Below are 25233 nucleotides of genomic sequence, written 5' to 3'. Positions count from 1 at the left end.
GATAAAACCTTTAAAACATTTTTGTCTGACGGCCAGGTGAAAATATCAATAATGATTGGGGACTATTGGGGGCAGCTGTTGTATAAACACACATAATCGAACCTACAGTCTGTCCCTATGAGAAGGCAGGTAGTTTAGACTTTTGTGGGGGCTGGTAACTAATCAACTAATTTTAAACAAAACACTGTTAAAGTTCTTCAGTTCTTAAAATCGTTCCTAAAAATGAGCAACTACAGAGTATATTGGCTAAGTCTTGTTTGAGTCATGCTTTATAAACGAGAGATGAGAGTAGCACCAGAGGTATACAATATTAGTTTTGCTTGAAAAAAAATTAAATAATGATGAAAATATGATGCTAGTCCCAATTAAATGAGCCCACTATTTTCAGCAATGTGTTACAATACTATTTTGAAGTTGGACAAAACCTTCATTGTAAGCTTTTTGCCGTTACTGGATGGTGAGGGAGGGACAGGCAACAATAGTGGGTCCTGAGCTAGAAACAGGGGGCATTACGGTTAGGCTACATGCTCTCTGTAAACCACTGGGCATCAAACGCTCCATTTTTGTTGTTGTCAAGATTAATAAACAGTCAATGTTTCAATTCAGGTGCGTTCTATGAATTGATGACTTTAATGCTAATATTTAAGAATTGGCAAAACATGTATGATAGGCGATGTAAAAGAGGCAAGAACAGATGTGATTCATAGTGCTTCACATCAGGCAAATAAAGTGGGATAAGGTATGGGCATGAAAAGGAGATCATCATGAATAAGCCTTTTTCAGGGACAACATAACTTACAGAGGCAATCTTAAAGATTTTCAGTTAAAATTTTGTCAAGTCACTATCTATTGTTGAATGGGTTAACACAGTGGTGATTGAGCCTACGGTCCATTGATGACAGGCCTTGTATTTGCAGTATTCTTTGGTTTTATGAACTGAGTGTCGAGTCGACATTCCTGAGCAAAAAATCACGGGCGGCATTCATCACACAGCAGTGGCTGGTCCATCTGAGAGGGTAAGCAGAAGCCACATTGTGTTTTCTCTGATCTCTGCTGAGAAGCAAGTAAAAGTCTTATACTTCAACAGGTTTGCGACAAACTGAGACTTTCTTGACTTACAAAATTATCTTTCAAACTGAAGAACATCATGTGTGTAATTCATGGCACAATTTAAACAGGAAAAAACGTGAATTAATAAGCTAACACCTGTGCTTTTCCTACCACCACAAGTCCTGCTGGGAGTAGCTGGAGAAAGAGCCAAAGACAAACCTAATGTTAATTTTGTGGATTTTTAAGGAGTGCTCCTGTGAACGAAATATGGCCAACTTTTATGGGTGTCACAGTTTGGTCTACATGCATTTTCTTACTCCGCAACAGCGGAGGCAGCAGAGACAAAAAACTAAAAGAGAAAAGAAAAAAAATAAATGAAGACGAGGAGGAGGAAGAAGACGGACTCCCATGATGCACTGCACTGCCAACGTATGCAAACAGGAACATGGCTACCGGTGTTTAACAGCAGCTCTCCATCGTTATAATACACTTCTGTCGGCCTCACACAGCCTGTGACTTTACAGTATTTGCTGTGCCTCCGCTCCAGGAGAAAAGCCTTCGTAGAGTTTGTCGGCGGAGCCTCTGAAAACAGCGACTTTGTTGTCTCATCAATCACAGACAGGTAACGGACCCGTTAGCTCTGCGCACAGCTAACGTTAGCATCGTCAAGTTAGCCATCAAATCAATTCAGCTAAAGGTTAACAAGCTGGTTAAATGTCCGCTCAGACTTAAACTTTAAGTGGTTCACTTAAAGCAGGACATCACTAAGTCATCCTGATATTTTGGACATTTAATGGTAAAGATACACGAGCCTGATGAATGACATCTTTAGTGTTAGGAGTGGAGACAGCGTTGACACGACTACAAACATTAACCCGTTTTAACATTAACGATATCATCATATCATTCAATGATATTTTAAGAATAAAAATCAGATCATCTCAATCAGCTCTTTGGGACGAGTTAAAAACTGTCTTTCATTAGAAAATATCCATCAAGTTAAATCAGTCTCTTTCCCAGAAGACCCAAAAAATTGCCAAAGCTTGTCAAAGAGGCGAGACATTTTTTTTCTCCCCTTTTTCTGCTCATGTAGCAAATGCTGGTTTGAGAAATGTAAACTTAACAGCTGACTGAGAGTTTTCTTGGCAGTTTTTTTCTCTTTATCCATCTGAATGTGTGTATGGATTTATAAAGAGGGCCGCTGTAGAAAAAAAAAAAAACTTGTCTGAGAATCCAGCTCAATTCATAAGGTGTACAGTATATATTGTGCTTTTGTCTGTCCCCTTGAGCTGCTGTAACAGCAAACTTTCCCCACTGAGGGATCAATAAACAATATCTATCTATCTATCTATCTATCTATCTATCTATCTATCTATCTATCTATCTATCTCTATATATAGTGATTTTTGATTGTATAATATGCATGTTTAAGCTACAGCTGAAATGATTAGATGGCAAATCAATTTGGCGACAGTCATATTGATTGTAAATGTAAAATATTTAGGTTTTGGACTGGCAAAATTGGCAAAATATCAGCACAACCATACATGACAGTTTAAAGGATAAGGCTGGTGGTGGTCTATTTTTTTGTTATTGTCATCAAATCACATGAAAATAACAAACCAGCGATGTATTCTGTTATTACTCTCTGGCTTTCCCATGTTGTCTGTGGCTCTCATTCATTCCCAATGATTCACAAATCTATATAGTCCCTCATAAGTGCCCTCCTAAAACTGCTCGACGCTGTGGTTTTAAGTGAATATTGTCTAAACGGGAGTAAATAGTGCATTTGTTTGGGACACTTGGTGCTCTAGTGAGTATTTTTGGCAGTAGGACTCAGTAAAGTACAGTGCTCATGTTCATTGCGTTGAATTGTGTCACCCAGTGTGACAGGGTGGCTCACTATATGTTTTACTAGTTTTTGGATGACATTAGAGGTCTATGGCACAGAAGAATATGATAAATCAGACATAGTTGCATAGACATGTCCAGAGGTGGAATCGGCATTGTGTGTTTTTGCTCCGTCCATTTAGGTTGAAGTCGGTCTTGAAGTTGGGATGGTGTGCAGTGATTCAGTATTTAAAAAAATTGATAATTTGCCTAAAATACATTAACACTAAAGTAACAAGCCTGTTTTGAAGATGTAAGGAGTAGGAAGTACAGATATTTGTGTTAAAATGTTGGGAGCTAAAGTACCCAGCTGTCAGAAACTTTACGCCAGTAAAGTGCAGATACCTGAAAACTTAGCTGCAGTAAAGTTGTATGTGTGCTTTGTTACTTCCCACCTCTGTTGGGATCACTTTGTTGTTGGTTTTAGGCTTTTCATGGCATTTCTTGACAAAAAGAAATATAGAATATCAGCAGATGTATCCTTGACAAACCTGACAGCTCCACTTCTAACGTATATGTTCTGAGATTGAAATTGGACTGTCCTTAGGTGACACTTGTTGGAGTAATGACACTTATGGTGTCTGTCTGTGATATTCTACCTGAAATTAGTTTACACAGAATAGACCTTTTGACACGTCACACTAAGAAAATCACAGGTATAACTAATAAAGTTAATGATGGCTCTGTCAGTAAGATGAATTAGATTCAGCCATGATTAATTGTATCATTTACACCTACTCATTTTATTTTTTAACAAAGGTGTGTATCTCTAATTAAAACAAAGGTACAGTGACAGCTGTGAATGTGTGCTCATATCACCATCAAGTCTGCCACAGTGTCCTGGTAGTTGCTTCATTAATCAAATTTATTTGAGGTCAGCCAGGTCTTTGCAGTAACAATCATTGGGCAGAGGTCATGAGATTTAGGCGGCTGCAGAAAGGCCTTTCATTACCTGAATTTCGGTGGTTTCACTTTGTATGGATGCTTTCGGATCATTGATCATTAAATCGATATTTCGATCCAAACAGATGGATCGTTGCAGCCATAGTAGATAATGCTGTATTATATTATCATAAGGCCATTCTCTCAGAACATCCACATCAGTAAGCAGCAACTATTTGTGAAATGTAAAAGTTTGATATATTTAACAAACTGAATTTGTCAGCAGTGACTTGATGACTCTGAGGAATATTTGTCTGACTTCCTGTGTCATCCTGGGAAGGTTTTACTGCAGCTTTTTGTCAAGCTTTATGACTGCAGACTGCTGCTTTCATCCACTTTGCAGGCGAGGCGCAGTTCATCTCAGACAAGCCTGCTGTCTATGGAGCAGGTCCAGGTTTGTTTTGGGTGACACCAACAAAAAAGTTTCCCTCACTTCTATCCAGCTTTTGGAGAAACTGGTTCAAACACATAAATTGAAACTGACCTCTATTAAATTAAAAAAAAAAAAAAACAGCCCAAATCAGAAGTGACACATCACTTCAAATTTGGGCTGTTTTTTCTGTTGAAGAGACAGTGAAATAGTGTTCTGGCACTCAGTTATATTCTCAAGTTGTAGCTTGGCAACAGAAGGATGGGTTCAGGAGTATTATCTCCCAGGAGCATCATTTGTTGTTTTGAACAGACTTACATGAATATTTTGATTCTCTTGCTTTTGTAACTAAATGTTTCACTTAAGAGGATCCTTTCAATCCTCTTCCAGCGTGGGTCAACATGGCGAGTCCAAGGACCAGACGAGTTCTGAAGGAAGTGAGAACCCAAGAGGAGAATAATGTAAGTTTTCCCCAACAGCTTATTCATGTGTCTCACTGTCACTTCTTAGTGAAAATCGTGTCGCCTCACTGCAGCCGTATAATTCACATAGCAGGTAGCAGGTGTTTGGGAGGCTTGTGATGCAGCGCCTTCCCACTTCACAAAATTTCCCCGCTTTCATCCGCGTTCACATAAATGGTGGATGTAATTTTAGTTGGGAATTTCCCTGCCAGCGGACATCTTGTTGGCGTGCATCTTTGGCAGTGACAGTCAGACAGATATGTCTCCTAACCTAAAAATAAACATATAAACCAATGTGTTCTTGTTCTGCACTATTTAAATGACAGCGACTCAGTGTTCAAACACATCGATCAGCTTGATGCTTACATTGCAAAGAGGTTTTCAATTTAATAGTTTAAAAGTCATTGCTTTTGTCTTTTGGCAGGAACCTGAATCAGTCAATCTATTGTGTCTTGTTCTTTTCCAGCTGTGCTTTGAGTGTGGGGCTTTTAACCCTCAGTGGGTTAGTGTGACCTATGGGATCTGGATTTGTCTTGAGTGCTCCGGCAAGCACAGGGGCCTGGGAGTACATCTCAGGTAAGACCGGTGAATATTATGGTGGTGATGATATGACCTGATATATAGAGCATGCTGACTTTTAATCTCACATAACCAGTCAGACCTTAGAGGATGGCAGTTATGATTGTGTGTTTGTTTGATTGAACAAACCATGAAATTAGGTTCTGTAAAGGAGTGTGCTGAGCTTTTAGATGAACGTACTTTCTGACAGTTCTACACATCGACATCCTTTGACATCAATCGACATAAATTTGAAATGCATGGATGAGTTTGGTGAATATGTTTGGTTGCTGTTGCTAACTTTACTCACCAACAGCTGAGCAGCCCAGAGATGTCAGCATGTACCTTTTATTCATTGAAATATCTGAAATATCACAGTCTCATAATCTTGTATTTATCTCTTCAGCTTTGTGCGCTCTGTCACCATGGACAAGTGGAAAGATATCGAGCTTGAGAAGATGAAGGCAGGCGGAAATGGAAAATTTCGTCTCTTTCTTGAGCTCCAAGATGATTATGATCCCACCTGGAATTTACAGGAGAAATACAACAGCAAAGCTGCCGCACTCTTCAGAGACAAGGTAAAGTGTGCAGACAGAGTGCTCTATGAATAAGATATGTTCAATTTTCCTGCAGAATGGAGACCACAACTATATCAGTTTGCTACTTAATTCACATTTAGTACTAAATTCTCCATTATTGTTTGTCAGTCAACATCTATTTATCCATTTATGAAGTTTAATCTATGACCATGAAATCGACTAAAGAGGGAACTTGATTTTAATTTCATAATTATAAGAGTGTGTCTTTAATGAATAGATGCCTTTAAATTGAAGGCTGGTGGCAGAACAGTCCAGATATGGCTGAGGCTCCTGTGAGATTTCTCGCTTTTAAAGGTGTCGTCTGTTCATCAGATTCATTCATGCCTGTTTTGACTTTGTATATTACAGGTCGCAACTTTAGCAGAGGGTAAGGAGTGGTCTATTGAGACTTCCCCTGCCAGGAACTGGACATCTCCTCAACCCAAGACCAGCCTTTCATCCTCTCATCGGTAAAAGTGAATGACAATTTGAACACACTCAAGCTATGTGTGCAATGCCAGGTACAGGACAGGTGTTCAATTCATGTTTCTGTCATGTAGCTCCGGAGGACCTGGACAAAACTCAGCGAAATCTGGCGACAAAGCTTTTGAAGACTGGTTGAGTGATGACGTGAACTCATATCAGAGGTAAGAGCCAAACTGTCTTTAAAGGTAGAATCAGTCCGGTCCACAGAAAGATAATCCCTCTTAATCATCATTTATGACCCACTAGAGGTGCAGAGATCCTGCTGCCTGTATTTTCTTTTTCTGCTGTATTCGGATCCTTTATGGGCATCAACATTTGGGTCGTGGGTGTGTAGCCCCCATCTACGAACAAAGAGGTGCCACATCATAAGCATGCATCAAAGAGGAAGCTATCAAAACGGTGGACACAGTGTTGGGGAAAAAAAAGCAAAAAAAAAAAAGTGAGGCTAAACAGTTGATCACAGTTGAGCCGAGGAAGAGAGGCAAACTTTGAATGTTGTGTTTACAAATCACAAATGACACTCTGCCCTTACATTTCTTTTATAATGCAGTCTTCTGTTGTCTTCTGTAAAAAGAAATGTTTTTGTAACTTTTTAATGCTTCTTCAGTGGAGGCGGTTACAGTGGGAATCAAGAGAATCGGTACGTTGGATTTGGCAACACAGTGACCCCAGAGAAGAAAGAGGATGACTTCATCAACAATGCCATGTCATCTATTTATTCAGTAGGTCAAGATATACATCCTTTGGCAGAGTTGTACTTCTTGTTGTCTTGTTATTCCCCTGTGACAGATTATTTATTTATGTATTTGTTTGTTTTTGGCAGGGTTGGAGCAGTTTCGCTGTTGGCGCTAGCAAATTTGCTTCTATTGCCAAAGATAATGTAAGTGTGTTTACGCAATAAATGCTGAATCATATTAGTGCAGTATTGAATTTGAGTGTGAATTTCTGCATAAAAGTAAAAACTCGTAGAAAATATAAAGGTAATCAATATATTTTTCTCTTTTTTTCACATGTGAAGACAACTAAACTGGCAAACCAAGCGACCTTGAAGGTAAGGCTTATATAGTCATGAGTAACCTGTTACTAGTACTACTAATAAAGGTTTTTATCTGTCAGGACTACATATAACCTCCTCTGTTTATTTCTATGTATTTTATTGAGTGTTACCCTCTCATTTAAAGGATAACTCTGGTATTTTTATTATATGAAATATAAATATAATATATATATTTGGAGGTTCTGAATGACTGGTAGGTACAAACATTTTTGGAACTGGTCCAGTACTTTGCCTCAGCTGGCAGCCGTGAACAGGCTGCGAACGAGCTGCAGTAGCTTTAATCTAATCCTTTGGGGCAACTGCGTCAGTGAAAGTACGTCCACTGACAGTCTCAAATTGTTAATCAAAGTGTCTGGAGAGGATCCCTACAGAGATGGACCAGAAAGATCTATTCTGTTTAACCACAAACAGCCATTATATCGCCTCGCAAAACACAGGAGTTGCTGGTCTACTGCTGCCTCAGTTGATTAGTTTGTGTTGTTGAGTATTGTTCTGTATCTGAAATATCCCTTTAAAACACCAACGTCACACAATACCGGAGTTATCCTTTTAGGGGAATTAGAAGAGTGTTCACAAAATGTATGCCATTTTGCTTGGTAAATCTCTTAACATAAAATTTTCACTTCCAAACTGTAATAACTGTGTTACTACTTTAATATCTTTGCCTTCGCTGGATGTAGTTAAAAGGCTATAAAGCGCCCCCAGAACCGGTAAAGCAGATAATAGGTGCATGGCGCTTTTTCTGCATCATTTTATTTATTTATTTTTTACAAAACGCATCATACCCAATTTCTTTTTTTTGCCGGCAGGTCAGTTTTTTCCCTTTTTTTTTTTTTTTTTTTTTTTTTTACATTAAAACAGCAAAATGGTGAATGGTCATCTTCATGTGCTTCTGCTTGAATACACTAATACAAGGCATTGTGAGTTGAAGGCTGTATTATGGGATGGGGATTGCCTTTTAATTCCTAACCCTAATATAGAAATGATCGCTCATATTCATTGATAATGTGTTATCCATTCATGCATGACAGTTTTTATGTTGGCTGCTAACAGTGCTGTAGAGGTGTAATGGTATGAAAGAAACATTTTAGTGCACTTGATTGAAGTTTGGCACTATATTGAAATCACTGCATAGCAACATTAGTATTTTTTGGTTTATAGGTGTTAGCTGCTCAACTATTTTGCTATTTTTCTATGAATAGGGCAACAAGAAAACAATCCTGTGGTTAAAAATCATATATTTTTTGTGAAACATGTTACTCCGCAGAACATACGATAGGAAAGATGATGTCTTCTACTGAACTCCTGATTGTGCAAGTTTGTTGAACCATTACACCCTCTAGTGCTTGTTCAGTGTCATGGTGAATGGGAATGATCAGTCACTTCATTGCAACTGCAGAACAAGCAGCTCAGTGTCTTGCTCTACTGTGAATGTTAAACTGTGTTTCATTCAAGTGAATTCTCCCCCTCTGACTTCCAACTAGGCCACAGAGTTAGGACAAACATTAAATGAGAATGTTATCAAACCTACCCAAGAAAAGGTAACATTGATGTTTGAAGTTGTTGACTTGGTGCTGGGATAGAGGGCTTTCAAAACAGCTTCAGATGTGAATGTGCTATTTTCTACACTGCCTGTCTGTGCCAGTTTATCTGCTTTGTGCCAGCTTACATTAAAAGACAAGAGATGTGTTTTGAAGGATGCAAAAAAACAAGAAAAAAAAAAATCAAACCTTTTTGTTCTTCCCCTTTGTTTTGTGAGTCAGCCCTGGAATTTGCAGAGGCATACAGCAGTGAACTGTTGGTTTGGGACGGATGTGAGTCAGTGTGAACTCTCTGCACGGTCACTGGACAAAGCTCATTTCAAGGCACTCAGTTTTCTCTCCAGAGTGTTAAAGTATCACATTGGTATTTCATTAAAATGTAATAAACATGTTCTATTTTTTTTAAACTAGCAATTACAATCAGTTACATAAGCCTTAAACATACAGAGCATGTTACATTGGCATCAAATATTGTAATCCTGATATCACTGCTACATAAAAACATCCAATTCAGCTTTAAAGCTGTGCCACACCCACCTTCACAAATAAGGAAGTCTACATTTAATACAGTGATCTCAACCAAATTTATTTTTCCATTCATCTGGCAAGGTAACTGAATTAAAAAAATCTCTTATTTTGCCAGAAAAGCAAGCCAAGCCTCACTGGTTTATGGCAGAGTATTAGAATGTCACAGCCTTAGTCATGGGGTTTCTGACATGGTGAGATTTTCTATTGAAATGACACAACCTGGAGCTCTTCACTTGACAAGTAATTGCTCACTTGCTTAGCAGATTCGGTGTGTTTGAGGCTCTGCATCACAATAAGCATTGTTTTTGGCAACACGTACGGGCTGAATAATGCGTCACCTGTGTCACCATCTCTGAGGTCGTGGTGGGTGTTTCCTCGTAAATGCTTCCACATAAACGCTCTAACTCTCACTGTCAAATGAGCAGCTCCTGGACGAGTCTTTTTAACAAGATAAAATGAGCCCCTGAAGCTATAAGAGAACATGCTCATGTTCATAAATCAAAATACAGGAAGGGGTTTACATTTTAATTAGTTGCAAATCTCTGTTACCCTGCTGTGTCGAGGTTTACCCACTGGGCTTGATTGAGGAAAAGTGGAGGCCAGTGACTGAGAGAGACCAAATGTTTTTGTCTTCTAATGTACAGTTGGCATTAGGTGATTCGAGGTATCTGTAGTTTGCGCTTCTGTAGCGGTCTTCCTGCTCTCTTGCAAAATGGTTGTAGCCTCATTACCTTCGAGCTATTTTCTCTTGAGAGGAATAACCTAGTTAGACTAAAAAAAAATGTTAATGTTTTCTCATGTTGATTATCACTGCCTTAACAAAACACAAATCCCTTTTTCTCACAATCAAAACAAAACTGTTGCTCTCTACGTGTTCTGTTCGACAAATTTATATATTGATGGAGATTGATGTTTTTATTATTAAGTTGTAATAATAATTTGGCCCATTCAGGTGAAAGATGGCAAATTGCTAGATGAAATGGCAGTCGGCATGGCCGGACTGGCAAACAAGGTAGGACGGGCAGAGCTCTGCCACGCCGTACTGACGCAGAACCAGTCTCCTGCACGAGGAACAACAACACTTCGTCAATCCTATTCCCTGGCCTCTTAGTGCAGATATCATAGCATAACCCTCAAAGGAGACTGGTTCTGCTGTGACGATGAATGTTTGAACGATTCTAATTTACTGTAATCTCTCATCTTTCTTGCTGCCATTTTTAATCTGGTGGTGAGTACTTAGTAGTCTGCCTTTTGTCATGTTAACTGTTAGAAGATAAACTTTTCAGTTCAGTATTACTGACTCTGACTTGCTAAAAATAATATTGCAGCTTGTTTTCATTTGTTATGCAGCAAATATTGATTGTTTGAGATATTTAAGTTCCTTCAATTATCACTTCTACCTCCTTTAGCGTTGTGTTTGGATTTTGTTTTCTTATTAAGTAATGTGAGATGTATTAGTCACCTTAAGTAACGACTGCATAAAGATTTTGTCATCTTAAGTGTTCTCTGTTCTCCAGGTTCAGGGAGCTGGTGCCAAATTGACTAACCTCTTCACTGGAAAACCTGAAGATGGGTAATAATAACAACTTTATACAATCTTAAATCTTCCACACACAGTGTTTTGCACCGTGTGATCCAATGCTACGCAACATGAACCACAGTCATTTCTTCATGTGCTCTGACTGATTTGTTCAGGTCTGGTGGAGAGAGCTACCAAAACATGGACGCCACCGAGGGATATCAGGGCAGCTCAGGCCAGCCCGTTGGAAAGGACTTCTGGGAAACCTTTGGCAGCAACAACTCCTTAAAAGCCAAGAAATCTCCCAGCAGTGACAGCTGGACCATCGCAGACAATTCTGCAAAGAAGAGCTCTGACAGTTGGGACAATTGGGGCTCCGAAGCAGCATCCAACAACAAACACAGCACAGAGGAGAGCTGGGAGGCCTGGGACAACAACTGGGACAACGCCGATGGTAAGACGAAGAAGAGCCCCACGAAACCTGCTGAGGAAACCTGGGATAATGCAGAGTGGTAGTGACCTCACAGCTATACATCTCACCTTTTCCCCACTCTGGCCTTTACTCCCGTCTCTCTCTCTGTTCATCTCTCTGGCACTTTCAGGGAAAGAGCAGCGACAGCTCAGTTCCTGTTAATTCATTCAAAATATATTTATTATAAACCCCAGAAACAATAAAATGAAGCCCAGGGTGAAGTTGAGCTCATTATTAAATGAATATTCTTAAAAACGTACATCTATATTGACTTGCAGTCATGTATTTTATTGTAAATTACCTTCATTACAAAGAATTGAGAGAAATCAGTGTAAACTCGCTGTCTGCGCTCCCCAAATATAATAATCTTAATGGTGAAGTGTTCATACTGTATCATGGGTTTAATGATACTTCTTTTCAGTTCACCAAAAAAGTGATGCATGAAAGAGAAACTCTGATACTGTAAATAAAAATCCTTGTAGATATCGTATGATTGACCAAACACTAATGACGTTATTTTCTGCGTGTTCAGTCCAATAGATTCATTCTGCCCCTGGACTTTTTGCACATTTTTTTTTGTAAGGTTGATTCTGAAAAGCATTATAGATAGAATTGAGCCCATTTCATACTGTAGACACACAGTGTTATATTAAACTCCATACATCCTTCCATTGTCTACACCGCTTATTCTCAAAGGTTGCGGGGGGGCTGGAACCAAGCCCAGCTGACACTGGGCGAGAGGCGGGGTACACCGTGGACTGGTCGGCAGTCAATCGCAGGGCCGACAATAGAGACAGAAAACCACTTACACTCACAATTTAGAGACACCAATTAACCTGCATGTCTTTAGACTGTGGGAGGAAGCTGGAGTACTTGCAGAAAACCCACGCAGGCACGAGGAGAACATGTAAACTCCAGACAGAAAGAGCCCAAGTTCAAACTGCAAACCTGCCGGCCTGTTATATTAGATACAAGGATCAAATAACCCTTGTAACAAATTTGACTACCGTTCATCAAAATCTGTGTGGATAAGTAAAATTTACATAAAACAATTGGATGTTCAGTGAGTTAGGGTTAAATAACCCTTCATAGTATTATTTGCTTTTCGAATATTTTCTGTTTGAAATGTGCAAATAGTTGAGGGGTTTGAAAGCAGAGAACTGCTGATATGACATTATTGTGTCACCAGAAACTGATACAACAGGATGCTCAGATGTTGAATTTGATGTGTCCTAAAGCAGTTGAGTTTATTGAATATGGCCCCTCTGGTACAATGGTTTAATTGCTTTAGGGTGAATAGATGTTATATTATGCTGGTGTCATGCAGACAAGCTGACTTAAAACTCAACTTTTTGTCAGAATGGATGCATTTAATTTAAGATCATTAAGCTGTTGATACTAATTTTCATTGGTTGCTCCATTGTTGTGTGGTTTGACTTTCAGTTTGTTCCATTTGTCTGTGACTCCCAGTCAACCGTTCATCAAGGATGAACTGTTCTTTTAAGCACATATCTAACACCATGTTAGGTTAGGTTTTGTTACGTCAAGATTTTTTTTTGTAATGGAACTCCTCAAGTTACTTTGTGCTGCAACATTTTGCTATTTCTTTTTTTTTTGTGAAATAAATAAATGCTGAAAAAAATCCAAAATCAATTAAGCTAGGTTTCAAAATTTTCAAGCTGAAATATATTTATTATAAACCCAAGAAACAGTCAAATGAATTCAGGGTGAAGTTGATTATTCTTAAGAACATACATCTATATTGACCTTTAGTCATGTATTTTATTGTAAATTTGCTTCGCTATAAAGAGTTAAGAGAAATCAGTGTAGATATGGTGAGAACAGAAATCAATCACAAACGAAATTATAATAAAATATCACATAACCTGCCAATAGCTATTGATCTACAGGGGGAGAAGAGGGGAACAGAATTTATTGTATTACTATGTTGTGTATTTGTTTTGTTATTTGTTTTTTTCGGTCTTTTTTATGACCTTGAAATTAGAAATCTAGTACAGGCTTTCAAATTAGAGTTTACACAGTCGGGACAGGCTGTGAAGTTGTTTCACTCAGGCTCAGGTTGGGTCAGCCATATTGACAAACTTGCATTCTTCTTATAAGATATAACATAATAACAGTAAGTAATGGCTCAAATTATAAAAGCTACTTATTGGACAATCAGCAGTGGTTTCATCCGTAATCTCACCTTTTTATTTTCAAGATGCAGCAGTTGGGGATTTTAAATAACTGATGTCTAAATGATATATATACAGTTTATTGTAGATAAACAGAAGTCATCCTTTGAAGGGTGAATTACTGTATGTACTACTGTGTTTCAATAGCAGGACACAGATGGGGACTGTAGACTACAGTATTTCCTGCATGGTTTTGCCTGTGAGCCTGTAACTTGTGACCTCAAGTGGACTGAAGGGTCTTTGTAAATTTCATCTCATATGAAGCGACTCCACGAAAACCGTTGTCCACCATCTGTGTTATTTCACCCTGGTCATTGTGTATTGTGAGGATTTGATGTCACAGGTACCTTCACACTTGCATTAACATCTGAGTAGTGGAGAAATATTAATGAGGCTCATTATACGCTGGGTGCTTAGATGGTCACAGCTCTCAAACACTTGTTATGAATTAATTTAATCAACCTTGTGCATCCCACAGTCAGATGAAGTGGCAGCTGCGCTCACGTTCATCACAGATGCAAATGTGTGATGAAGAGCTCATTGTTTTAACAAGTAGGAATGTAATCAGTGTGAAATTGGACATTTTACAAGCCTAATTCAAATGAGCTCTCGGGGGTTTTGAAATGGGCCAATTTTTTAGCACCCAACTCCCCTACGTGGCCTTTAATTCTCTATAGCATGAGGTGTTGCAGCTTTATCATGCTGTAAATGACTGTAAAGTTATTGTATTATTTTTATATGTGATAACCAACAGATGCTCAGTCTTCATTAGCAAACCACTAGACTAAACTCAATTTAAATACGCTTGAACCAATTCTACTTGGGTCTGGGTTTGATTCGTCTACATTTGTTTAAAATCTTACAACAAGAAGCTAAAGTTGAAGGCAGAGTCTGCAACATTGGAGAAACTAGCTACACCAGTTTGATTTTTGAAAGTATCCAACTGAAGATAGCCCCCCTCCTCCTGTCAAACTTTCTTCCAAAGCCACTCCCCCACTCGCCACCTGACTAACGTTACTGCTGGAGGACGAGTCCACAACAGTAACGAGAAGACTGGGTTTCTCGTTCGATCTGTACACAACTGCTGAATGACAGCCTCTCTAAGGGTTTCAGTCTAACAAATAAACAACTCTGCTAAATGCTGCACTCATACAAACTGTCACAAATGTAACATTACCTTTAGCTTATATAGCTACTGCTCACTGGGTTCAGCTTTGTGGAAGACTCTCTTCATGTACTGGCAGCGTGTGTGTAGGTAATGTCAGGCGGACATTTAGTCCGAGTTAATTACAGTCTTGTGACAGTTTTTTTTTGTTAAACTATTTAATTTATTGATTGCTGTAGGCCTGTTATGAGAATTTCAACCATTATAACAAAAAGGTGCTTTTAAAATAAGTTGCAGACCCTGCCTTTAATGACTAATATGAGAAAACCTCTCACAATGCTTCTTTGGCATCTGATTCTTTCAGCCTCGGTGTCTGTAACTGTTGGCCAGTAGTCAGTTCACTCACGGAGGAGTGTAGCAGAGCAAAACATCTGCTGAATTGTTTTTAGGATGTCATAATGCGTTGCTGTACTTGTATCGGCAGCACTCATTAGAGCTGCAACGATTAGTCGATTAGATGTCCACTATTAAATGAATTGCCAAATATGGTGATAATCGGTTATTTGTTTCGAGTCATCTCATGTCCAAATAGACTGATTTTAGCTTCTCAAATGTGAATATTTTCTGGTCTTTACTCCTCCATGTCAGTAAACTGAATGTCTTTGTGTTGTGGACAAAACAAGACATTTTAGGACGTCACCATGGGCTTTGGGGAAACATTGACTTTTTTTTTTTTTTTTTTTTACAGTTTTCTGACATTTTATGGACCAAACAACTAACTGATTAATCAAGAAAATTTTCGTAAGGTGCAGCACTAGTTCTCATTGATTGGTCAAAAGTGATATTTTACAGGTTTAAACACGAAGGACAAATCCTTCATTCCATGCCCGTTTCCTACCTCTAAGAAGTCTTCAGTTTACTGCTGAGTTTTCAGTAATGAACATGCTCTTTTTTAACCTTTCAGCTTTGTCATGATGTAGACCTTATTATAAATCTTTTTGTTTTTGCTGAAACAAGAGCGTTAACGCACAGATGGGTTCATTGTGTTCTCAGTAAATGCAGTGACACACATAAAAAAAAAAGATCACTCCTGTCACTGAACCTCTGCAGTCATGTGCTCATGTGTGTTCACGTGTTGCGAACCTCAAACAGCTGTGATTGCTTTCTGTTGAATCAGATGTCAGTCTGTGTGTGTCTGATGCAGTGAGGTGCACGTGTCGCCTGATATACTGTCACCCTCAGCTTTCCTTATATTACTGAAGCTCTATGTCACTTATTTTGTCTGTTGTATGAATGAAAAGTTGGTGCTGCGATATCTCACGGTTTAAAAAAGGGAAATATTTGAACAGTCTCTAAAAGAGCTCATAGCTCTGAAATACGAAAACTTTTTTTTTTCTTTTATTGTTGAATGTCCTGTTGGGGGTTACTGGTACTCTTTAATGGATAAACTGCAGAATGTTCATCCAATAGGTCTTAATGTAAGGTGATGATTTCTTTTTCATAAACCTGATGTAATCTGAATCTAATTCCAGAGCAGCAGCGTCTCTGCCTGTTGACCATTTGAGATCGGCTGTGTCCGTGTTTGTTGTTGAAACTGCTATGTCAGAAATACTATTTTTGATGTCATGCATGAGATGTAACGTGGAGCTAAATGCATTCAGCTGTTTAATTTTTCAGAAGTTGTTTCCTCAGTGGATTTAAGTGCAGTTGTCTGCTTGCCCCCTTCAAGTTTCACCAGCAGCCATCCCATGAGGTGAGCCAGTGTTACATACTCAGTTGAGGCTGTGGATATTTTTCCTGTACACATGGTTTCTGTGTTCAATAAAAAATTATTGTGCCGTGAATGCAATGGTAGTCTACTCGCTATTTACTGGAAACTTGATGCACTACATGGGTGTGTTGGTCAGAGCCAGGATTTCTCCAATAAAATAAACATGTTGAAGAAAAGAGTTAAGGGGTTGATGGGGTAGTTGGGCAAAAATTTAGACAAACCCCTGTTAGAGAGGTTTAGACATGCTCAGTATGTTTATGGCCAATATTTAATCAAATATCATTAATCATTGATTTAAAAAAAGTGATTGTTTAAGTTCTAAGAAGGAACAATTGGCTGCAGTTCTGAATACTGCAAGTGTGATCATGTCAGCAAGTCGGATACATACACTAATCATGTATAATCATGTACGAAGATCCTTCAGCCTCATTCTGCATTACATGTTGTGTTTAATGTTCTCCAGCAACACACACATTTCATTTTGAATCTACATGAATTACATTGTGGCTCGTAAGAGCTTTAAAAAAAAAATATATAGATATATACACTACTCACAAAAAGTTAGGGACTTTCAGGTGAAATATATGGAAAATGTAAAAAGTGAATGCTACAGTGATATTATATCATGAAAGTAGGGCATTTAAGTAGTAGCTTGCAATGGTAATTTTATTCATCTTAAACAATTTATTGAAAGAAAATCTAACAACAGTGGTGGGTATACCACAACAAAAAATGTCTCAATAAATTGGGATGTGGCCAAAGGACGTCCACTCCTCTCCTTTCTGTGACTCTTCCAGTCACTCTGTATCACTGTTACAACCTCCTGATGACACTCTGTGACCCTCTAAGCTCAGTGAACACCTCCGTCTGAGGACTTCCTGTTTGAAGCCTCCAGTGTTGAGGTGCTGCTGATCAATAGTTAGGTGTCGTCTTGGTCTCATGATGTCAGAATGTGAACAGCTTGATGAGGAGGACTGTTTAAATACCAATTCTAACTGAAGCAGGAAATGTATTGGTCGATTCATGGATCAAACCTGTTGTGAATTTTGCTGTTAAGCTTCTTGTTAGAGAACAGCAACTTGTGCAAAAAGTACTGAAACACTGAACAGTTGGACATGTGCATTCAAAAGTTTCGAGAAGGTCACATTAAGTTCACCTGGAAAGGTTAGAATGCATTTTAGGTTCATCCTGAAATTTCACCTGAAAGCCGAATATCCCTAACTTTTTGTGAGTAGTGTATATATTTAATGAAGATTATTTAAAGTAAAAATCGCCTTTCTTGGGATAGCAACACAAATTGTGGTGACAGTGAGAAAGTGAACTGCTCAGTCTTTCACATGCTCACAATAACCAGTATTGGCCACAACAAACCCAAATTACATACAGCTGGAAAATCCTGCGTCATAACACACAAAACGATCAGAGAGTAAAAGTTTATGAATCATTTAACATTGAACAAAATTAACCAGGCAGGCAGATCTGAAAAGAAACTGGCTATGTATTTAAAATTTGGTGTCTAATTTTGTGATATTCTGAGCTTGAGGGTTTCTTTGGGCTTAAATAGTAAAAACCACTTAGAAAAGAAAAGATCTACAGATTTGCATCTGGTTCTGTTACACAGTATAAATGATGAGTTCCATTTCCAGTCAACATGAATATGCGGTGACTGAATGGTGTAGGTGTCAGATTTTATCACAGGAAAATTGAATTCTGTGTGAGGAGTAATACGTTTCATTAATCTATCTGCATAACGTAATGAACTTGTATATTTCAGTTTTCTTTACTCTTCACTCTCACCTTTCCTGTGTGTGTAAACAGTGTTGTTGATTACTGACACCCAGGTGAGAGAAGCAGCGATACAGCAGCAAAAGTGTTCAATAAAACAATAAATAGTAAACTAGTGGACATCGATATAAACAGGAGGAGATATAAAAAAGATGTACAATTTGAACAAGAGGAAGCATAACAGTAGAAACAATATAAAAAAGAAAATGTGGAATATTAAAAAAGTCTAAAGCTCTGAATAAGGACATTGCACAGTTGGTGTACATCACAGTGGCCTTATTGTCAGTTTTGGTGCATGTGTGAGGTGTAACAGCATTAACTTATAACACATGAGCACCCACATCCTGTGTACAACAGGATGCCTAATTTAGCCATAAAAAACTCACTGATGTATCTCTGTTAAACATCCTGACTGTTGCATCCTCGCTGTATCTGAGGAAGATGTTAGTTTGAGTGAGCACAGATGACACAGATGAAGGGCCTCATTTACAGACTGTGACATTACCATCGTGTCCCGCCTACAAGGCGTGGATTTGTGTCTCCTTTCCCCAAAGTGTTTCACCAGGGAGAGAGGGAGAGAGGGGGAGGTTACTGAGAGCATCATTGATGGCCCAGCCACAGGGTGAGTACCGCTGAGCATCGACATTAGCAGCTTCAGTAAAACCTCTCAGCTGATTACAGAAGATCCAGACAGCATCCGGACATCATCCGAAGAGCCGCCGAGGGACGAGGCTGCATCATGACCGCAATGGAGGAGCAGACACGGGCTGGCTGGATGACTGAGTGACGCTAGCCGCCTTTTGAGGAATAACGCTGCTGCTGGCTGTGATAATAGCGAGTGAGTTTTCTGTTTGGTCTCACTTTCAGACGGGGAATAGCTTAAAGAAGAAAAAAAAAAAAGGCGGTGCTGTCTGTGCTAGCTGCTGCTGTTTAACACACCGACATTAGCACGAGTTGTGATTCATTCCGCTTAAAGCACAAGGTTGCAAATGCAGCCTTGTTGCTGCATCAGTGTGTGAGCTCCCTCTGGTTACCACAGCTTCAGCCCAGCTTGATCGATCACCTATAATCAGGCCTTTTTTTCCCACAAATTCGGCTAGATCGAAAAAAAAAAAAGACATAATGTTATATTGACGGTGACTGCAAACGTCTGTTAAGTTAGCTAACGTGCAGTCCGTGTACGTGGATCACTGTTACTGCGTTTCGCACGCAAAGACTGTACATTTATCTTAAATTAAATAATCTTTTATGTGAAGAGGATAATGGAAAGTATCCAAAGCTGTTTTTTCTCCGGTCACCTCCCGATAAGCGGTATAACCAGAGGGGGCGCCACTCCGCTTCATCAACTAGTTAGCTAACTAGCTAGTAGAAAAGTTAGACGCCTCGCTGCCAACATGTGAGTGTTTCATGTGAAGCAGCCCGGACAGGAGACGTAAAACACACTATAAGTACAGTAAAAAGGCGTCAGAAACATGAGTGAAAAGTATCTGTCAGGGGGCAGAAGCAGCTGGGAGTGTTTTTTTTAAGTGAAGCTCACTCCGCACTGAAGGGATCTCCTTCAGGCTGCAGCTCATTAGCTGCTGTTGCTATGCTACCAGTGGCCCCAGTTCAAACCTCCCAGTACAGCAGCCCAGTGCCCACATACACACACACATACACACACACACACACACACACACACACACACACACACACACACACACACACACACACACACACACACACATACACACTCACACACACACTCACACACACACACACCAGTAAAACCAGCAGCACAGGCATGACTGATCACAATAACTGCAGGTGTGTCACTTCAAGGGCTCTTTGCATGCAGGCTCACTTGCATGCATATTAAGTCATATTCTGTTATTGTCTTCCATTATTATTTTGCCCAATATTTGCTTCAAGGGCTTTACAGGATATACAACATAGTTTATATTCCCATGGTTATTGTAGTTAACTAAACTCAACCTAGAAGCTATAACTAGGTGTGAGTAAACATTTTGGTTAACTGAAATAAAATAAAACTAAAAAACTAATTGAAATGATATTGTGTACTTGAAAAACAAATTAAAATCACATAGAAATATACAGGATATGTCTTTAGATTTGTCGATTCGGTCATAATTTGTTTATTTATTGAGACTGGGATGTGAACATCAGTGGTTCTCAAACTTTTTGACGTCAAGGCCCCCCTGAACTGACACAAATCAGACCACGGACCTCATTTGGTAAGATTTTTTCCCCAGGGTCCACAATCTGATTTGATTGTTGCTTGTAGATGTCTTATTACAAGAAGGGTGTGAAACCCATGACTAAAATAGTCATTCATTCTGTCATTGGGCTACTTATGGATTTATTGTGGCAATAAATAGCTGGGGACCTCCTGGAGCCCTCTCAAGGACCCCCAGTGGGTCCCCAGACCCCACTTTGAGGACCAATGGTTTACATGACTGATCAGAAAGTGTTGTGTTTGTATTGTAATACCTATTATGAACTTCTTAAAACCAGCCCCTGAAAAATACCCCTCATATTATAATGAGCTAATTAAAAATAATAAACACTCTAACTATTAAAGACTAAACTCAGACTTTTACATTTTTAAATTATATAAACTAAACTGAAATGAGCAAACCCACTCTGTAAACTAACTGAAACTAAACTGTATTGAAAACAAAAATTAAAAACTAAATACAAATAGAAACTAATGAAAAATGCAAAACTATTATAACTTTGCTTCACCCTTAGACCTGATTTGAATAATGATAAAAACCCCCAAAACATCTAGTACAGTGAAGAACATAGACATGGACAGACATGCAAACAATATCACGTGCACAGAATAGACCACCATCGTAAAATGACACTATGGACGATCAGGATGATAAGATTATAGACTGACTGTACACACACACATGTGAAGAATTTGCATCCGGGACGACGTTGAGCAACTTCCAGGTGACACCACACAGATATGACCTGAGACACATGGCGCCCTCTCCGCCATGGAGACCTGGAAAGAGGACACAGACTCACAACAGGTGAAACTCAAGCAGAGCATTCACACAGACAGGAGAGAGGAATCAAACACACAGAGGGACAGAGAGAGAGAGAGACAATAACAACATGTGCACATAAGAGGAGAGGCCGACTCTCCTGCAGGACGTGGCAGTCGGTCGTGGTAAATGAAGGAATGAGTAACTGAAAGTTGAGGCGAAAATAGGCACGAGCAGAGTGAGACTGTTTGATGTGAGCAGGCAGGATATTCCAGGGGGAACAGGGGGAACAGGGGGAACAGAAGGAAAAGTCCGTAGTCACAGTAGTCTTTCATATTGTGTTGAATTTGGAGAACCCACCTGTAATATTAGTTGTGTTGAGCTGTTTCAGGTGTTCTTGTTGGAGCTGTTCTTTGAACTCAGCTAAAGGTTTGTAAATGTTGCCAGTACACGTAATTTACAATGGGGGTTGAATAATTTTGAGTGCAACTGTATATTAAAGACAGATAGTTTATCAGGTGTTTTGTGGGACACCTAAATAAGACTGAGCCATAATTAATTATTCACAGTTTTCTCCTGTTGTCACAAGGCCTGCTGTGAAAAGTTCTATGATCCTGCACTTGTTGTGTAGTTATTTAGATTGGAAGAATAAACTAGAACTACCAAACACTGCAGTGGCCAAGTTCTACAAGATGCATCAGGTCATGGGATATTTAATGGCCTAGATACCAGAATAACTTTGATGTATCTAAATTTTTTAATAAGGTTTTTGATCAGATGCTGTTATTTATGGCTTTCAAACCCCTAAGCAAATGCCTTTATACTCTCGAATTTTGTGCATTACCATTTAATAGCCCTTTTTGCTTCATTTTAAGCTATGATTTATAATTTATAGTTTCTCAATTATTACTCATTGTGCTTTCAAAATGTGAAGTTTTCATTAATGTGTGTTGTGGGCATTTTTAAGATGCTACCAGTGTTGTTGTTCTGCTCTGATGGCTGATAGAGGTTGATAGAAGTCAGATTACTCGATACTTATTAAATATTCCCCCAGTATATGTTTGACAGTAATGTCAGCCTGTAAGTGAACAATGGTAGAGCTCCAGATTCATCTGCAAGTGTGACACTGCGCTGTCTGAGAGTTAACAAACAGCATGAATAGTCTAGCGTTTTAATAGAAAACAGAATTGGAAGGACTTCACAATACTGGATTAGAAGGAAACCTTAAACATTTTCAGATAGTGCTGTTAAAGTTATGATATGAAAAAGCCCAGTATCCCATATCACATCTTAAGTTCTCAACTTGATGTTCATCACATTTGACTTTACTGTAACGCCGTAAGATCAAACATGAACTTCAGTTTTCAGCTGCATTTTTAATTATTTCAAAAATAATTCAAAGACTCAGACAGTCAGTTACTTTTTTAATTGTTTAAGACAAACAGTCATTTATCATTATTTGCAGCGTTAAAAAATGCTATGTGATTCTAATTGACAGGTGACAAATACAGTGTACAGTGTGCTGGAAATCCTTGAAAATGCTTGAATGTTTATGTGGTGTTTCCAAGGTTTGAAAAGTGCTTGGATTTTGAATAAAGTGCTTGACTGCCTGTAGGAGTCCTGTAAATATCACCAGACCCACAAGCTGCACGAAAATATGTGCATACTGCTTGGCCCCACAGGAGAACAGCTATTCTGCATTGATAATCACACTGCTTAACATTATGCAAATCTCTGGCCAAATGCCAGTGCTGACAAATGTAAATTAGTACCAGAACTTGTGGAGAACACTTTCAAAACATGTTTTTTTTGTACGAGAACAAACTTTTCAGCAGGTTCAGGCTCAGAGATCACACATTCTTGGATGTGACTGACAGTTCGCCTGAAGATGCGGAGGCGTTGCAGTCTCTCCATCACATCGCCGGTTGGAATCTGAATTATAATTGGCAGTTTTTATTCTGTATCATTTGCAGAATCCACCTTTATTTGCTGTAGCTGATGTTAATCACATATACACAGCATCACCCTGAGTCAGTCTTTGAATCTGCCTGATTTGTGGCGCTGTGGAAAATTCAATGCAGCGATCCCACGGTTCAGGGTGGCTGAGATGAAAGGATTCAGGCATTATTACATTTTTATTTCAACTTTGAGATGTTTTTATCACAAGGAGCCGGCAGCGATGCACCGACAATCGAGTTTAATATCTCAAAAGAATAAACTTGTGTTTGACAACAAAATATCCTTTATTTTCTGGGCGATCAAAGGACGAGAGTGTCAGAGCCATCGCTGATGTAAACTGATAGTCGCACATATTTATAGAAACAGACAAACATTCGAGCTTCTGAGAAAGACTCTGCTGCAGTGCTGGAAATGTACAATAACGCTGGTGAACCTCTTGGGGAGACGGTCGTCTATTCAGGCTGGCTCAGGTTTAGTAATGATTAAGATTTCTTTTCAAACGTGCAGCTGTAAGCCGCACAAAGTGTTTTATACCCCTGAAAGCACCCTGAATGCAAAGGGCCATTTGAAGAACAGCAGTGTCCTTTTCTCCTTCACCACCTTCTTCCAGTCACCAGCAGAGTCTGTCTGACAGCTTTTCATGCTCCCGTCATGTCAGAGCAGAGAGACAGATTCCTTTCTGCTTCCAAAGACTGGCCCCTGCTGTGCTCCTCTTGTATTTGAGGGCAGTTGTTGCAAATTATGAAAAACGTTTAATAACCGCCAGTGCTCTAGTAAAATGTAGCATTAAAGTTGAGATAATGTGGCTGATAAAGTTAGCAGGAAATGTTAATAGTGATAATAGTGTACCTTTGCAATTACGTAAATTAAAGAGTTGTAAAAATTGAATCAGAGGTGTGAATATGTGATCTACATGAGATTTAGCAATAAAATGTAATTTCAGAGCAGATGGCCCAACAGTTGTTTTCCATTTTGTTCTAATTTGTAACTATCTCTGCACATTGGGGGATACAGTTACAGAAATGCAAAATGGGAAGAGACCCCATAATGAATCTTTTTTTTAAAGCATGTTGATAAATAGTGGTCATTACTGTGGCGTTTTCTTTCATACACTTCACACACTGAAGCTCAACTGATACTGGATTTCCAAGGCTGATAATAATATCAATATACAGTACAAATATGACATATCTTTAATATCTACATGTATCTATATCTATATATGTGTATATGTCTTCATACAGCTAAAATCAGGGCGATAATATCAGCCACGTCCTACCATTAAAGTGCTGTGTTGCATATTAAGTTATTTCTTTCGGTTTCTCCACAGCAGAAACACAGTTTGACTTCTTCAAGCTGCACACGATGCAGCAATGATTGGAACAGAGCAATTTTGGGTCGACATTTACAAGTAAAATGTCCAAAAAGTTGTAAAGGTATAGCACAAATGGGGTGTGAAGATATTTGGTATATTGATTGGTAATAATAATAACATGTCAAAGGCAACAAAACACCGCGAAACCCAGTAGGTAGAAGGCTCGACCCAGTCAAGATCTGTGTGTGTGTGTGTGTGTGTGTTTGTGGGGGTGGTTTTGTAAAAGAGTCATGCTTATTGATCTGTTTAGATTCAGTTCAGTGGAGAGAAAGTGCAGGGAAACTGAGCTTTTGGGCTTTAAGGAAAACAAGTTTTTGCACTGACACGTCGGCTGTGTGGGATTCTGTGTCCACAGGGGAGCTGACACAGTGGTTTGTACAGTGGAGCTGTGAGAGTGATTGACCTCAACACTTCTCCATTAGGTGATGTATAACCTTCTGTTAACTTCCATGCTGAAGTTAATAAATTCATCAAACTGAAAACCAGAAACTCCAAACTATTTTTATTAGCAGCTGTCCAAACATTTAGACAGGAGTGCAGAATAAGGAAAGCACTGAGTTATAACACCAAAACATTACTTGTATTACATTCT

General features: G+C 39.0%; 1 protein-coding gene across 3 annotated transcripts; it reads left to right on the top strand.

Moving 5' to 3' along the window:
- The first annotated feature begins 1489 nt into the window (after positions 1 to 1489).
- arfgap1 (ADP-ribosylation factor GTPase activating protein 1) lies at positions 1490 to 16596 on the top strand. 3 transcript variants are annotated; one of them, XM_070842049.1, is made up of 13 exons: positions 1490 to 1649; positions 4621 to 4713; positions 5180 to 5289; positions 5678 to 5849; positions 6219 to 6319; positions 6410 to 6496; positions 6943 to 7057; positions 7159 to 7215; positions 7354 to 7386; positions 8877 to 8933; positions 10414 to 10473; positions 10979 to 11034; positions 11157 to 16596. In XM_070842049.1, the coding sequence occupies exons 2-13, from the start codon at positions 4654 to 4656 to the stop codon at positions 11494 to 11496; spliced, it is 1248 nt and encodes a 415-aa protein (XP_070698150.1). In that variant the 5' UTR covers positions 1490 to 1649; positions 4621 to 4653; the 3' UTR covers positions 11497 to 16596. The 3 variants fall into 3 exon arrangements, with proteins under 3 accessions (XP_070698150.1, XP_070698158.1, XP_070698166.1); XM_070842057.1 differs by having other exon boundaries at positions 1490 to 1672; positions 4643 to 4713; XM_070842065.1 differs by lacking the exon at positions 8877 to 8933.
- Positions 16597 to 25233: the final 8637 nt, after the last annotated feature.

The sequence above is a fragment of the Pempheris klunzingeri genome, chromosome 2 (assembly GCF_042242105.1).
Source record: "Pempheris klunzingeri isolate RE-2024b chromosome 2, fPemKlu1.hap1, whole genome shotgun sequence".
Taxonomy (NCBI): domain Eukaryota; kingdom Metazoa; phylum Chordata; class Actinopteri; order Acropomatiformes; family Pempheridae; genus Pempheris; species Pempheris klunzingeri.
The sequence above is the reverse complement of the archived record's forward strand: the minus strand, read 5'-3'. Positions and strand labels throughout refer to the sequence as shown.

What these genes read in the sequence shown, in the direction of transcription:
- arfgap1 (XM_070842049.1), top strand. Translation starts at nt 4,654, where the DNA reads ATGGCGAGTCCAAGGACCAGACGAGTTCTGAAGGAAGTGAGAACCCAA. An exon ending in CAAACCAAGCGACCTTGAAG is followed by an intron (nt 7,387 to 8,876) that starts GTAAGGCTTATA and finishes ACTTCCAACTAG; the next exon opens with GCCACAGAGTTAGGACAAAC. An exon ending in TCAAACCTACCCAAGAAAAG is followed by an intron (nt 8,934 to 10,413) that starts GTAACATTGATG and finishes TGGCCCATTCAG; the next exon opens with GTGAAAGATGGCAAATTGCT.